This window comes from Myxocyprinus asiaticus, chromosome 27 (assembly GCF_019703515.2).
Source record: "Myxocyprinus asiaticus isolate MX2 ecotype Aquarium Trade chromosome 27, UBuf_Myxa_2, whole genome shotgun sequence".
Taxonomy (NCBI): domain Eukaryota; kingdom Metazoa; phylum Chordata; class Actinopteri; order Cypriniformes; family Catostomidae; genus Myxocyprinus; species Myxocyprinus asiaticus.
This window is the reverse complement of record NC_059370.1, coordinates 13,413,291-13,431,025: the sequence shown is the minus strand read 5'-3', so window position 1 is coordinate 13,431,025 and position 17,735 is coordinate 13,413,291. Positions and strand designations below refer to the sequence as shown.

General features: G+C 36.5%; 1 protein-coding gene across 4 annotated transcripts in view; it reads right to left on the bottom strand.

Annotated features, from left to right (window-relative positions):
- The window catches only part of LOC127418324 (A disintegrin and metalloproteinase with thrombospondin motifs 2-like), a 305,982-nt gene that overhangs the window by 177,231 nt on the left and 111,016 nt on the right, over window positions 1-17,735 (bottom strand). For all 4 annotated transcript variants that reach the window (XM_051658877.1, XM_051658878.1, XM_051658880.1 and 1 more), the window contains exon 3: window positions 7,829-8,000. In XM_051658877.1, the coding sequence (XP_051514837.1) occupies window positions 7,829-8,000 (172 nt within the window). The remainder of the gene's footprint in view (window positions 1-7,828; window positions 8,001-17,735) is intronic.

Below are 17,735 nucleotides of genomic sequence, written 5' to 3'. Positions count from 1 at the left end.
ATTTTGAATTAAAACACAGTTGCAGTCATTCAGTAGGTACAGAGTGAATGCCGGTGCAGAAGAAGTTGGTTGTGATTTATTTAACACAATTCATTTAGTGACTATAAATCTTCACTTTTGCCTTTGGCATAAGTACATGTTGTAAATAAAATTGTAAATGCAGAATAAGGTTCTGTATTTTTGGTACTTTATTTTTGTTCAGTAAGTTCACTAGTTCATATTTTTAGAGTTTGTTTGTGAGTTGGCAACATAGCTGTATTATGGGCAAAACGGCAGACACTGAGAATGAGAAATCATTTGATACTCTTACCTATGAGGAGCAAAAAAATAGGAGAGCAGACATCACATTTAAGTAGCCAACCCACCAAAAAAATTAAAAATAAAATAAAATAAAATTCAGAGAGAATAATACAATAAATAAATAATAATAATATTAAAAATAAAAAAGATGCTAGTACACTTTTTTTTTTTTTTACCGACATCTGTGTTACCCCTCTTTTGAAAAGCACCGGCCAGCACTGATCTGATACAGTATTGTTTACAAATTATGTTTTCTACTTTTCGCAAAAGCTTTTCTTGGAAATGTTCACTGGTTATTTACCTACCATAGTAAAAAGTGTTTAAAAAAATGTAATAATTTTCACTGAGTGGCTCTTTTCAATTATTCACAGATTTCATAACCCATGTTTCTATTCAATTACATGACTCATTTATGAAGAGAACACTCACTCTCTTTCTTCAGCACAGCACTTAACACATGCAATATGATACATAATGTTGGACAGCCAGTAGACACTGTTCTCCACAGTGAGAGCAGAGGCCTCCTCCGGCACTTTGGGTTAACTAAGCATGTCTACTTATTTGGAACCATCAGTATTTTAACATTGACAGTAAATGTTAGTCCATTGGACAGTTGAAATGGGAAAAGTCACTCTAGGAACTGTCAAGGCTTCAATTTGTAGCTACATTTTTCAAATACTCCCAAAACTGCAAGAAATTAATTTAAATGAATATCTCTCTGATGCCTTTTTTTTTTTTTTTTTTTTTTTTGGCAGTTTCATGGTCTCTTACACAGTCAAAACTCTAATACATAAAATAGCTCCTGTCTACCAAGAAAGTGTAATAATTGAGTTCTGTTTTTTAGAGCTGTAATTGCTGTAGGCAGTTGCCAAGGGCATCAAATGAAGCAATGTTCTCAATAATGTTTTGGTTGTTAATGACAACACTGAGTCATGAATCAGAGTGTGTAACCCAGTTCACCATTTAGTCATTAAAGTGATAGATTCTCAGTAATTGTGACTAACAAGGTTGCGTTACATTTACTACACTTAATTGTCAATTTCTTACATCATAGTTTTGCTAACACTTTTCAGGCTGCTCTATTAAAGGAATATTCCGGGTTCAATACAAATTAAGCTCTATTTTCAGCATTTGTGGCATAATGTTGATTACCACAGAACAATGAACATCTAGTAATACGCTACCGACATATTTCTATGAGTGGACTTTGCTCTATGTAAACAGTACCTTTCTGGCATCCTTTGGCATATTTGTAACAGCATTGCATGGTCATAACATTGCAGTTTGATATAACTTTGCCTGGTAAGCAAGTGATTTAAACAAACCATTGTCATACCAACGCATATAATGTTCAAGTCTTGTCACTTGTGGCTATTCGTTTGAAACTGTGTATTTTATTGTTTATGCCTCACTCACCCATAAATGCCTTACTCTACCATCATTTTCATTATAAAATAGTGTCAACATTTCATTTGTGTTAATCGGCATTGAAAACATTACTTTAAGGACTAATAAAACCATCAGTGGTATTACTGTTTTGGATTCAATTTTCTGTTAGCGTTGCTGTGCAATACTTAAAGGGACAGTTCACCCGAAAAAATGTAATTATGTCATAATTTACTCATCTTCATCTTAATCCAAATCCGTATAATTATTTTTTTTTTCCTGTCTTGGAACACAAATAAAGATGTTTAGTAGAATGCTAGCCTCAGTCCCCATTCACATTCACTGTATGAAAAAAGTAAATGGTAAGTGAATAGTAACTGAGACTGTCAATCACTAACATTCTGCCCAATATCTCCTTTTGTGTTCCATGGAAGAAAGAAAGTCATATGGGTTTGACACAACATGAGGGTGAATAATGACAGAATTTTCATTTTTGGGTGAACTATCTCTTTAAAATTTAATTAAACTAATTAGGTTAATCATGACATATTAGGTACTACACAATAGAGAGCAAGTCAACTACTGTACACTGTCAGAAAAAAGGGTACGGTCAGGGTACGTTTGTGATCACATAGCGTACAATTTATGTGGTTACAACTTAAGGTACTAATATGTACCCTTTAGAGATAGATAAGGTACAAATACATTTTCAACCAACAAAGGGTCCTGGTCTATGCCATTTCCCCAAACAGAGGTACAAAATAATGTGGCCAAATTATTTGCTTGGGAGATGGGGTGGTTCAAGGCTGCCAAACCCTGCAAGTGCATGAAATTCCCGAATGTGATCTCAACAATTCAATGAACACACAATTGCAAATCACCCAATACCAACATAAACTTCAATGTTGTACAGTAAAATAGTTAATGTTCACTGGTCTGTGGCATCCACAAAAGCTGAAAAAAACACTTAATCCATGTCTGACCATTTTTCTGGATTTTATAGTGTTTATATTTAGAGTGTCAAGATGATGGCTTTTAATATAAAACAAATTCATGAATTAAATCACTAACATGTTTAATGGTCTGGAGTTTTTCTTTAAATAACATAATTAAAATTCAGTTTATCTTCAGTGAGGAGCACAAATTCTTATATAGTCTACTAATGTAAAAACAATAAAAGTATAAACAAGAGCAACTGAGGAGCTGCAAAAGGTTATTTGTATGGCTGTATTAAAATTCGTCAAATCCCGCTGTGCGCGGGAAGTTTGGGATGGAACGGCGCTCCGCTCGCACTCAGGACACAATGGATCTCTGACTGACTGTTGATGAAGGATCTTCTCCTCAAGTTAAAAGAAGCTGGAATGCAAGTCATTGAAGAAGCACAGAAATTCAGAGGTACGTTTAACTTTAAGTGTTGTTAAAATTAGCTGGTATTTCGTCTATTTGTCCAATTTATGTGCTTGTGGGCAGTAACGTTCACCTTTAGGCAGTCGTTGACGGGGCCATTGACGTGTTTGCGTGCTAACCAGATTGCCATCCAGCCAAAATCCAACAAATTGTTTTCCTATTTACATAAGCTTTGTAGGGAATAATTGACAATGAACCGTCGAATTCTTGATAATTAATATACACCCCATAGTGGTAATTGCGTTGCAGACTTTATACCTCAGGTTTGCACACATTTTCAATAATTTGACGTTTGAGACAATCATTCTGCTTATGCCACGGTTACCATACATCTATAAGTTTTTGTTTCTCATGTTTTCTTTATTAACTTTATAAACTGTTTCCTTGCGCCGCATATTCAACATCTTGTAATGTAAACGGTACATGTCAACTGACACAGAGAAATCAGCTGAACACCGCTCACCACTCCACAGAGCTGCTACTTTGAGCATTGTACAGTGAGCGTGTATCGTCTATGATTGTTTTCAGTTCACGAGCAACAATATCATCTTAAATATGCATGATTACAGTTGGAAAGATGCCAGCTTTAATTCCAAATGCCCAAAAACAGTGTTCATTTATTACACGTTTGCTTACTCAGACACAGTATTAACACAATGAATGCAAGTATTATCACATTTCTTGCCTGCAACCCTTGATCATGTTTATATATGTTTCTCTGTTTCTGTTAGCATACTTGGCACCAATCCCTTAAGCACAAATTCAGAGTAGAGAGTGAACCTCTGATACTTGAGGAGGTGAGAAGTAAAGGAGAAATTTGGGCACAGTTATACAGTCTGAAGAAACTGCAAAGAGCCTGTCACAGATCTGTGTAAGGGGTGAGTGTATTTCTATAGTATAACACATTAACTAGTTAACTAAGTGCACAATAATGTTTTTACAAGAAATATATTTTAAGTCATCATTTTTATTTGTATAACGCTTTTCACAATAAATAAAGTTTCAAAGCCGTGACAGAAGCAATACTCTTCATAGTATTTTTGTGTGGTTTTAAAATTTAAGTTCAGATGAGAAAAATTGTGTTTGTGCATTTGTCTAATGAACAAATATTTTTCTCTGCACTTTTTATTTGGCTCCAACAGGACTTTGAGGTTGCATCTTCTATTGAGGGATATGCAAATGTTTTGCATGTGCTGTCTGGCAAGATGCTACCAGACACCTTGATTATTAAAGACAAGACCGGATGCAGTGAACCTTTACATGGCAGGGAAAGGAGATAGAAGATGAAATGACTGTGGTGGACAAAAACTCTCCAGTGTAAGTAATATCTCAGAGAATGTATGTCAGTTCTCAGCTTAAAGGGATTGTTCACCCAAAAATGTAAATGCTCTTATTATTTACTCACCCTCATAATATCCCAGGTGTGTATGACTTACTTTCTTCATCAGAACACATTTGAAGAAAAATAGAAAAATATCTTAGCTCAGCAGGTTCTTAAAATGCAAGTGAATTGAGATTTCTCTTTTTTCCAAAAATCACAGACAGTTTGTGTTCTTATCCTGGATGTCTCAACCGAGTGGAGAACATGAAATTATGTCTGTATCATGGCAATGCGAATACATCACACGAGAGACCACTTGAACTCCACCCTCTCGTGAAGCTTACCCAAAGCATTGGATTTTAGTTAAAAAGTACTTAAATATTTATATTTTTCACACCAAAAGTGATCGTATCGCTTTAGAAGATATTCATTTAACTGCTGGAATCGTATCAATGACATTTATGCTTGCCACCTGTGATTTTTGGAGTTTCAAAAGAGAAATCTCCATTCTCTTGCATTTTAAGGACCTAAAATATTTGTCTACTTTTCTTCAAATGTGTTCTGCTGAAGAAAGAAAGTCATACACACCTGTGATATCATGAGGGTGACTAAATAATGAGAGCATTTTCATTTTTGGGTGAACTAAAAAAAACTATGTTTGATTTCAGTGTAGCACCTGGAACAGTCGGTTAGAACCACATTGTAAAGACAAAGGGGGAAAATGAGAGGGGCACTTGCTGTCACTTGGGCATTTTTATATTTTATATTGCTAAAAAGTTGTTGAATAGTTTACCCAAATAGGAAAATTCTGTAATTATTTACTCACACTAATGTCATTTCAAACCCACATACTTTTTCTTCTGTGTAACACAAAAAGTGAATTTCTAATTTTTAGTGTTTTTAGTGTTTATTTGCCATAATGCAAGTGAATAGTTTCTCTGGTCTGTCAAACTTGAAAAAGGACAACAACAACAACAACAAAAACAAAAGTATTTTATATGTATCCAAGTTGTTATCCACTGAAAAATTAAAGCAATAAAGCACTGAAAACCTCACTGGTTTTGTGACCAAGCTTGAAATATAGTGTGAGTAGCATTGATTAATTTTACTGTGGTTTTATTTATTTATTTATTTATTTTTATTTTTGTTTTTTAAGCTTTTTTGAGTCACTATCAATGTACATTTTGGCCAATAAACACTATGAAGACTTCAAACATTCATATTTTGTATTCCACAGAAGAAAAGGTATACGGGTTTGGAGCGACATAAGGGTGAGTTAGGACATAATTTAAATGTTTGGGTGAACTATTCTAAGACTGGTATGACACTTTTAATAAAGTTAATGTGAATGATTAACTTTCCCTTGCTATCAACTATTTGCAGGTATGTGATGAAATTGAAGGGCTTCACCAGTATTGTGCCAGAGGTACGTGAGCTTGCTACAAGAAAAATCCTGATGGTCAAAATCTACATTGAAGCAAAAGAGCAGATACATGCAGAAGATCTACCAGGTATTTACTGTGGTATTACTGCTGCTTTATATGAGTAGTGAATATTTTCAAACAAATATTTTGTTTAAGTCAGAATGATGTTATATTGTAAGTTCTGTCAGCAAATTTGTAAAGCTTGGAAAGATGCAAACTATAACCCTGTGATACTGTGATTGATATACAGTGCATAATGCAGTTCTGACAGACAACATTTTGTTTTCCTCTTACATTGTGATGCTAATACACCATATCCAACCATGCACTTGGTAGATACTGACTGGAAAAAGGCTTTCACGAGGAGAGTTCAAGTCCTGATCAAAGTGGATGGTGTGTTGGGAAATAACAATTGAAGAGGGGGTAATTGCAGCCTTCAGTGCATACTTTCTTTTTAAAGACTTTTTTAGCCCTACATGAAAAATAAGCTTTCTTCCTGCAATATGCTATAGCAAAGATGTGGGTGAAGAATCATTTGAAGACATTCACTGTGTATCAGAAGAGACTATTAACAGAGAGAGGTAGGCTATGCCTTAAAATATGTATTCATAGTTGGTCCACACAGAGGATATTCCTCTATTTTTGAATTTTAAGTATCAATACAAAAGGCTTCTTTGCATTAAGAATTGAATATGTCTTATGCTTCACACTTCCTGCATACACAAAGTTGATCCTGAATGGAATATAATTTACCCAGGTCAAGATATTTACTTTTAGGCCTATGACACTCTTTTGATGATGAATTGATTGTGATTCTTACAATGTTTTAAAAAGTATAGCTCACCCAAAAAGGAAAATTGTTATATTTTATTCACCGTCATGATATTTCAAACTTGCATGTCTTTCTTTTCTTATTTGGGGACAGTAAGTAGATGTTTTAATGAATATCACAGCCAGTTCTTTCAATACAATGCCAGTGGATAGAGCCTGACTTTAAAGCTTAAAGGACCCAAAAGTATCATAAGTAGTCCATGTGACTTGTGCGTCATGTTTTAATTCGTCTGAAGGCATACTATAGGTTTTGGTAAGAAACAATCAGAATTTTTTGTCAAAATCTTTATGTCTGTTGCGTGTTAAGAAGTACATGAGTGAAGCTCATTCACAGTGGCTCACGTGTTCATTTGGTTCTTTTTAAGCTTTAAATTGAGGCACTGTCCACTGCAGTTGTATTGAAAAGACAGGCTGTGATATTCATTAAAACCTTCCTTTTATGTTCAGTGCAAGAAAGAAAATCATACTGGCTTGAAACATCATGAGGGTAAGTAAATGATGGCAGAATTTTAATTTTTTGGGCAAGTATTAAAGACTATTAAAAAGTTAGTTAAAATGAATTGTTTTAAGCAGAATTGCTGAATAAATGTATATGTATTCTGCTATATTTGATGACAAATTGTGATTCTGAGATATTTAAAGTGTCAATCCTATGACAATGTGAACAAAAATTGGAAACATTTCATGTGTCATGTTATTTAATAAATGTGATTACACATCGTGAGTACAAATTTGCCCTTCATAAGGTACAAAGGGCTTGTCACTGGGGCAGTACCCTTAAAAAGCCAAATTTGAATCTTTTCCAAAGGTACATTAAAGTACCATAACACTGAGGTCCAAGTTAGTCACCAAGGGTACATATTTGCCTCCTAAAAGTTACAAGCTGTAAGGGAACGAATATGTACCCATGTTAAAGGGTACACAGGTGTACCTTTGAGGGTCCCGCCCTAGTGACAAGACACTGTAAGGTACAATTTTTGCAATTTCTTTCTGACAGTGTACATAGCAAGTCAGTGTTGTTTAAGAGCAACTAAATATTTACTTGACAAGACTGTGACCTGTTAATTGAGCATTTTAGCATAATAGAAACTATAATGTAAAATAAAAACATGTTCAGTTTAGTCAGAGCTATTAGATAAAGCTGTTGAACAGTACTAACCTCTGGAGTGGAAGTCTGCAGCTAGCGAGCTAACAGGAGGCTTCTTCACGGCGGCAGAACGGTACACGATATGTGAGCGGCCTCCGGCCTCTTTCTCCTGCTCCATCACATGATACCCCATTTCCATAGGCTCAATGAAAAACTCCTCCTGCTCAGTTCGAATCATCCCTGCCTGTGAGAGCAAGACCAAAAGAAGATAAATACAGTGTGCCAAACTTATACTAACTTTGCATTAATATCCCACAACATAAACAAAGATGCTCTCCTATTAATATCTGATCTACATCATGCATATTGTTATAATGCAAGGACTCCAAGTCATACACATCTGGAATAGTATGAGAGTGAGTATATGATGAGAGAATTTTCATTTTTGAATGAACTATCCCTTTAACCTAACCAGTGTCCTAAAATGAAATGAGAGGTAAACAAAACAGACATCTTAACCCTTAACCAACACCTAAACCTAACCGATAGTATCCTAAAAGCAAATGAGAGGTAAGCCTGTCACAATAACTAAATAATTGTCTAGTTATTATCTAACCATGGTTATTTGAGACAACCACGATTATTGTGCACTTTAAATTCCAATCACATTTAACGGTCCAAATAAGGAAATGAATGGCACGTTTGAGTGTTTCATTAAATTGAACTCTGACCTTCTCACTGAGTGCAGCTCCTGAAGAGCGCGTGAAGATTAACCACTTCCCACGCCCACGCCGTCTGTAGAGGTTCGTGCCAAACTCCCGAGAAAATATAAACGAGGATTGTAGTGAATGCAATTCACTCCAGTTTCACTTTAATTTAACGATCGTGTTATGACAAAGGTCATTTGTCATTGTGGGTTCATACACGCAGTGTTAATGACACGCAATGACACAGAGGAGCCCTGTGTCAGGCCCACTTACTTTATTTCTAAGGAGATGATATAATGAAGAAACACAGAATATCAAAGGACTTGCTTCATGTGAAACGAGCGTTCGTGGGTTTAATCGGAGAGCTTTAAAGTTACATGTGAAAGTGAAGAATAAGACAGAAATATTTAACTAATGCATAAAATGTATTGTAATATAATATAATGTAATATAATATAGTAGCTATTCAAGTTGGCTGGGTTCTAACAACAACAGTGTAAATGCAAAATGGACCAAGACTAAGGCTGACCAAAAAGAGAGACAGACACTTTATGTATTTTGAAATATTTTGATATTTAAAATATTATTTTTTATGTCAATCATAAGTTGTTAAAGCCTTAAAGTAAAATATGTAAAAGTTAAAAGTGAGTAAATGGCCTAAGGTTTATAAAGCACACATACACAGATGACACATGTATGACAATTGATCAAAATAATTGTGAAAGCCCTAAAACAGACAATTAATCGTCATAATCACAATTATTTGTTTGACAAATAATTTTAATCATCAGTCAAATTTCATAATCATGACAGCCCTAATGAGAAGTAAACAAAACAGTATGGATGACAATTTTCAGACATTTTCATAACCGATCGTCGTGGAAATAAACAATCAATTAATAAATTAATTGTTAATGTTAATTCCACAAAACGCAATATGTGCACGTAGAATATACTGTTTAAATATAATTTAAATTATTACACTTAAGAAATGCAAGTATTGGCATTGTCCTCTTAAAACATTCTTTGTTCAGTGTATTTAAATACATTTAGGCAATGTTTAGAACAAATTTGTCAATTGTTTAATTACTGTAACAAACAACTTGTAAACAAGATATATAACTCCTTTACATATTTGAGTTCATAAAAACTTTACATTGTGGATCGTGGGATATTTCAGACCTTTGGAAATGTTTTTTTTTTTTTTTTTAATTAAAGATATCAGCTGAATGTGCTTTCCTGGCGATCACTCACGTAATTGTAGGTTGGGATGAAACAAGGAGATCAGCAGATCAGCTGTGCTTGTTTTCATGTTGTACTTTAACACACTATCATAGAGTATGCTGAAAACATAATGTTCATTTATAGAGAAGCACTCCAACACTGATTATATTGAGCCTGCTTCATCTTCATATGCCGTTCTTCTCTAAGTCGGACAAGACATGACATGCAGCATGCAAGTACCCTCTGGCGGTGATGACTGTATAGACAGCTGTAACAAGGTTAAAAATGGGAAAGGAGGAGGCGGGAACTGGCTGAACAGTCTAAGTAATATTTTAATTTAAACTTAAAAAGACACAAAACATAAACGCACACACGGCAGCTGCGTGTGGCTCTCTCTCTCTCAAACTGCCACATCCTGCTGCACTTATCCCTCTCCTCGGCTGAGGCGTGCGTAGTCACGGCCCGGCCCGGCCCCGCCCTCCTCCTCATCACAACAGCCTTATCAACATTATCCTAAAAATGTATTAATTGATGATCGATAAGCTATATCGATCAATTTATTAACAAAGATTTATCGATTATCGATTAATCTTAATATATCCCTACAAAACATTCATTTTCTGAAGCAACCACATCATTTTGTGTCAACTCTATGACACTTATCTCACACGTTAGCTTTTGTGCACAGCTGGGCTCGATCTGCAGTCTAAAGTCTAACACTCTTATCAGGTGAGCTACCACAGAAGCTAATCACATTGGAATAAATGTGTAAATGTAGGTCGGTCTGTAATACAAGTGTTAAAATGTATTGTTTTTCAAATGATGTGTTATAGAAAGTGTTTTGATACAATAACATAGCAGTGTCCGATTAATAAAGCGAAAAATACGTGTTTATAAAGTCAAGTCAGCCATTGTATATTGTGTAAAATGCACAGTTGTTGTAGTGCCTCTTGTTTTAATTTCACCAGGAATTTGTGGCAAAACGTAGAACGTGGCAAGTAAAAACTCAGTTTGCAAAAATTAGTTATGGTAACGTTCATTCTGTGAGACTAAGTTCTATCTATAATGCCTTGAAGCAGTATTGAAGGAGATCAGATTTATGCAAGGCGCTTGTTGGCTGCTTTTCCTTCACTTTTCAGCTTTTCAACTACAATTAAATAAATAAATACATTACATATCAAGTGTAGGCAAAATTTATATTAGTCTAGAGTACAAAACTAGTTTCAAGCAATTAAAAAAAGGTTTTTAAGATCATAAGAAACATTAATTCAGTCAAGTATGCCCAAACTTGACTAATAGTGTATTTAAATACAAACAATAAAGTCACACTGACTTCAACAAGAAAAGACAACAACAAAAAAAAAAAGTCACAATCCAGAAAAAAGGTACACATAATAAACCAATAATATAATTTGGCCACTCTGTCTCACTGTGTGTACGCAATCTTGTTTCTACCTAATTTTACACCACAATTTCCATTTTAGCACCATCACATTCTGAATACGGCCCTCTGCACAACAGAGCACTGTCCTCTGGGCAAATTTTAATACAGTGCTCAAATCCTCTTTCCAGCTTACAGACTCTAAAAGGTTTAGTGTACCCTTAGGCCCTGTTTCACCTGCTCTGAGACACATTACTCCCTCTGCTATCCACCTCTAAGTCAGTCACATCTCAATTTTAGTTCCTCATCTGATTTAGGATCAGTTCCTCTAACACCACCTGCATCTTAAACACAAGCACATTAATAACAGGACTGGCTCTGAATCAGCTGTGGCAGGTATGAGGTAAAAGAAAGTGGATGCACTATGGAGATTGATATGATGCAATGATTCCCCGAGGAGACGGATCGACTGTCTCTTCGTATGGTGGGAGTACTATTGCAGATGTGTGAGGTGTATACCACTGGGTGACTCTACAGGTAAGCAGACATGGATTCTGCTGACGAATGCAGCCAATTGTTATTTAATAATTAAAACCCCTTTAAATAGAAATTGGAGTTTTGTGGCTTTTAGTCCATGCTTGTTAGTGCTAAATTCATCTATATGCTGGTGTACTACTAGAAGTTGACAAAATTACCTTTTACAATCTAAAATAATGTATCAATATTTTCAGCCTTTTGATGAAATATACAGTATATATTTATGTATGTGCTCTGAAATTACTTAAATGTGTAATTTTATTATTATTATTTTTATTTTTTTGGTGTTAGGGTTCCCCCACCTCATAAATCCTAATTTAACCCCCGAGTAAAAGCATAGCTGAAAATAATCAGGCATGTTTTTCTCACTGTTTATCAATAAATTAACATCTGAAAGAAATATATTTAGTCAGTTTAATTTAGGGCTGTCATGATTACTCAATTTAATTTGATTACTTGATTAAAAAATTACATGACTACAAAATTGCTTTGTCGTCAAATTGAAAATAAAGAGTAAGTCCATGGACGAGGGTCCAAACACATGATGACAATAAGTGTCAGCTGTGTGAGAGCACTTGACTTTAGATTTGAAAAACAATGTAGCTGTCTGTCGACCTGAAATACCACAACATCACTTCAACATTGCAACAGCACTTGAAAAGACGACATCCAGTTTTCACCTGCTATATGATACAACAATATGATACAACCTGCTGGACACATGGTAAATTCACTGGTTGCAGTACTGCGTCCAGTTGTGGGAGAAAAACTGAGCCCTTCGTTGCCATGAGGGACACACTGAACTCAGCAAAAAACACATTGAAGTGCATTTATCTACACAATCATTTGCAATATAGGCTTTTATGAAGCAACATAAAATAATGCAATGATGGATACACAAACACTTTCTGTTCAATAAATCTGATTGAATCCAGATAATCTAAGAAGATTATTTTCAAGAAATAATATGTACAGTTACTTGATTAATAGTCAGAATAATCGTTAGACTACTGGATTACAAAAACAATCGATAGTTACAGCCCTATTTTCATTTATAGGCACCAATTAAACAATATAACAAAAGCTATATTTATTCTCATATATTTGTAATAAAACATTGTAATACATGATAAAGCCACACAGAGAATTCTATAAACTATTTTAAATGATGATGATTCATTGAAATGGACAGTTTGAACTGAATTGAACTTACCAACTAAAAACTTACAGGGTGATTATTATAACAACTGTCAATAAAATGCCCTGGTCTTATTTTACTCCAAAATCAAAAGAAACAAATAAGAACTTATATTTTGCATGTAGAAAATGAAGCCTGTTTTTAGGGCCATTACGATTCTTTTTACAATATAACTTTATTTCCGTGACAGTTACGAACATTTTACCCACTGATTCTCATCACCACAATGCGAGAAATTTTTTTTAAAAAAGATGGTCATAATGATACTTAATTTATGGTCAATGTGATTTTAATAAAAACAATATTGTGCAACAGCATCTTTTTTACAGAAATACAGTGAAAATTTATTGTAGTATCAAAATCATCACTGAAAACAACAGGAAAAGTAAAAGAGTACAGATGTGTCATGTTAATGAGAATTAGGTAAAATATCATTTCTTATATATATATATATATATATATATATATACAGTGGTGTGAAAAAGTGTTTGCCCCCTTCCTGATTTCTTAGTTTTTTGCATGTTTGTCACACTTAAATGTTTCAGATCATCAAACAAATTTAAATATTAGTCAAAGATAACACAAGTAAACACAAAATGCAGTTTTTAAATGAAGGTTGTTATTATTAAGGGAAAACAAAATCCAAACCTACATGGCCCTGTGTGAAAAAGTGTTTGCCCCACCTGTTAAAACATAACTTAACTGTGGTTTATCACACCTGAGTTCAATTTCTCTAGCCACACCCAGGCCTGATTACTGCCACACCTGTTCTCAATCAAGAAATCACTTAAACAGGACCTGCCTGACAAAGTGAAGTAGACCCAAAGATCTTCAAAAGCTAGACATCATGCCGAGATCCAAAGAAATTGAAGAACAAATGAGAAAGAAAGTAATTGAGATCTATCAGTCTGGAAAAGTTTATAAAGCCATTTCTAAAGCTTTGGGACTCCAGAGAACCACAGTGAGAGCCATTATCCACAAATGGCGAAAACATGGAACAGTGGTGAACCTTCCCAGGAGTGGCCGGCCGACCAAAATTACCCCAAGAGCGCAGCGACGACTCATCCAAGAGGTCACAAAAGACCCCACAACAACATCCAAAGAACTGCAGGCCTCACTTGCCTCAGTTAAGGTCAGTGTTCATGACTCCACCATAAGAAAGAGACTGGGCAAATATGGCCTGCATGGCAGAGTTCCAAGACGAAAACCACTGCTGAGCAAAAAGAACATTAAGGCTCGTCTCATTTTTGCCAGAAAACATCTTGATGATCCCCAAGACTTTTGGGAAAATACTCTGTGGACTGACGAGACAAAAGTTGAACTTTTTGGAAGGTGTGTGTCCCATTACATCTGGCGTAAAAGTAACACCGCATTTCAGAAAAAGAACATCATACCAACAGTAAAATATGGTGGTGGTAGTGTGATGGTCTGGGGCTGTTTTGCTGCTTCAGGACCTGGAAGACATGCTGTGATAAATGGAACCATGAATTCTGCTGTCTACCAAAAAATCCTGAAGGAGAATGTCCGGCCATCTGTTCATGACCTCAAGCTAAAGTGAACTTGGGTTCTGCAGCAGGACAATGATCCAAAACACACCAGCAAGTCCACCTCTAAATGGCTGAAGAAAAACAAAATGAAGACTTTGGAGTGGCCTAGTCAAAGTCCTGACCTGAATCCTATTGAGATGCTGTGGCATGACCTTAAAAAGGCAGTTCATGCTCGAAAACCCTCCAATGTGGCTGAATTACAAAAATTCTGCAAAGATGAGTGGGCCAAAATTCCTCCACAGTGCTGTAAAAGACTCATTGCAAGTTATCGCAAACGCTTGATTGCAGTTGTTGCTGCTAAAGGTGGCCCAACCAGTTATTAGGTTTAGGGGGCAATCACTTTTTCACATAGGGCCATGTCGGTTGGATTTTGTTTTCCCTTAATAATAACAACCTTCATTTAAAAACTGCATTTTGTGTTTACTTGTGTTATCTTTGACTAATATTTAAACTTGTTTGATGATCTGAAACATTTAAGTGTGACAAACATGCAAAAAAATAAGAAATCAGGAAGGGGGCAAACACTTTTTCACACCACTGTATATATATGTATATATATATATATATATATATATATCAAAACTATGTTATATTTTAGCATCTTCAAAGTAGTCACCCTTTGCCTAGATTTTGCAGAAACGTACTCTTGCCATTTTCTCAACCAACTTCTTGAGGCATCACCCTGGGATGCTTTTTAAACAGTATTGAAGGAGTTCCCATCTATATGCTGGGCACTTAATGGCTGCTTTTCTTAATTATTCGGTCTAAGTCATCCATTTCAAAAACTGTTTTTTTTTTTTTTTAAATAAAAATTTAGTTTTGTAATTAAATATATTACTATGTTGGCACAATTACATTTTTGTCTACAAAACTAATTTCAAACATTTAAGCATACGCCTTCAGAGCAAAAGGTTTTACGTGTTTCGTCCTTTTTGCGCGGACCTCCACTTTTAATTCTGGGAATGCGGAGCATAAACAAGCCAGTTATGCACTCCGCAAAACAATCAGAGCAGCCAAATGCCAGTACAGGGACAAGATTGAAGGACAGTTTAACACCACCAACTCTAGAAGCATGTGGCAGGGAATAATATCATCACGGACTTTAAAGGGAATAAAAACTCTGCCGTGAACACCGCTGCCTCTCTCACAGATGAGCTAAATACTTTTTATGCTCATTTCGAGGGAAATAACACCGCCCTCACGGAGAGAGCACTCGCGGCCAAAGCTACAGAGGTTAGTTCACTCTCCGTCTCTGTAGCGGATGTAACCCGATCCTTCCGACGGTTGAATATCCGTAAAGCCGCGGGCCCAGACAGCATTCCGGGCCACGTCATCAGGGCGTGCGTGAACCAATTGGCTGGTGTTTTTACGGACATTTTCAACCTTTCCCTCTCTTTGTCTGTAGTCCCCACATGCTTTAAAACGTCCACCATTGTGCCTATACCAAAGCAATCCAAAATCACTTGCTTAAATGACTGGTGTCCTGTTGCTCTGACCCCCATCATCAGCAAATGCTTTGAGAGACTAATCAGAGATTACATCTGCTCTGTGCTGCCTGCCTCACTGGACTCGAAGTTTGCATACCGTAACAACCGCTCCACTGATGATGCCATTGCATCACACTACACACTGCTCTCTCCCACCTGGAAAAAAAGAACACTTGTGTGAGAATGCTGTTTGTAGACTACGGCTCAGCATTCAACACCATAGTGCCCTCCAAGCTTGATGAGAAACTCCGGTTTCTGGGATTAAACAGCTCGCTGTGCAGCTGGATCCTGGACTTCCTGTCAAGCAGACCCCAGGTGGTTAGAATTGGCAGCAACATCTCCTCATCACTGACCCTCAACACTGGAGCCCCACAGGGCTGTGTTTTCAGCCCACTCCTGTATTCCCTGTACACAAATGACTGTGTGGCAACACATAGCTCCAATGCCATCATTAAGTTTGCTGATGATACAACGGTGGTAGGTCTGATCACTGACAATGATGGCATGTCCCGCCATGGCAGAACACTGACATTCCTGTCTTGCAGGAAATCATGCACAGAATGAGCAGTATGGCTGGTGTCCGACCATCAACCCTGGTGAGACAAAACCGTGACTCGTCAGTGAAGAGCACTTTTTTGCCAGTCCTGTCTGGTCCAGCGAAGGTAGGTTTGTGCCCATAGGCGACGTTGTTGTCGGTGATGTCTGGTAAGGACCTGCCTTACAACAGGCCTACAATCCCTCAGTCCAGCCTCTCTCAGCCTATTGCGGACAGTCTGAAGACTGATGGAGTGATTGTGCGTTCCTGGTGTAACTCAGGCAGTTGTTGTTGCCATCCTGTGATATTCGGATGTACTGATCCACTGCGAGGATGATAAGCTGTCCTTCCTGTCTCCCTGTAGTGCTGTCTTAGGCGTCTCACAGTACGGACATTGCAATTTATTGCCCTGGCCACATCTGCAGTCCTCACGCCTCCATGCAGCATGCCTAAGGCACATTCACGCAGATGAGCAGGGACCCTGGGCATCTTTCTTTTGGTGTTTTTCAGAGTCAATAGAAAGGTCTCGTTAGTATCCTAGGTTTTTTAATTGTGACCTTAATTGCCTACCATCTGTAAGCTGTTAGTGTCTTAATGACCATTCCACAGGTGCATGTTCATTCATTGTTTATGGTTCATTGAACAAGCATGGAAAACATTGTTTAAAACTTTACAATAAAGATCTGTAAAGTTATTTGGATTTTTACAAAATTATCTTTAAAATACAGTGTCCTGAAAAAGGGCTGTTTCTTTTTTTGCTGAGTCTACACATATATATATATATATATATATATGCGCCCTTGATCGCAAAGCTTATTTTATGACACGCTCTTTAGCAAACTAAAAGGCCAAATCAAAAGAGCATTAAAAGCATTGCTATATTCACCATGTATATTAACTGTTTCTTGCAGGCAAATTCATAGGGAATTTTTGATTAATCAGCTAACCCTGCCACCTACCTCAAATCTTGGTTCACAGCAGTAACATAAACTAAAGACTACTGGCTATTCAAAGGTGCAGTCAGTAAGTTTTTGCTCATGTCAGTACATTTTTGTTCATGTCATCTCAGATTTACAGTGACACCTAGTGGCGTGGATACAGCATCATTCAAATTATGGGTGTGCAGTGAAAGCCAGTATCTGTATCTGTGACTATGACAAAATTATCTGTATTTGGATAGAACCGGATATGGGCGTGGCTTAAACCGGAAAACCGACGTTGGTGTCGATGTAGTGACACTAGGGGTCCCTATACAAAATGCCACAAGGCTGAACTGTGTTACGTGAACTGGTGGTGTGTGGTGGGCAGACTTGCTGTGTGCCTCATAGCCAGCACACCAGGTCGACACGTAACCTCCCCCAAC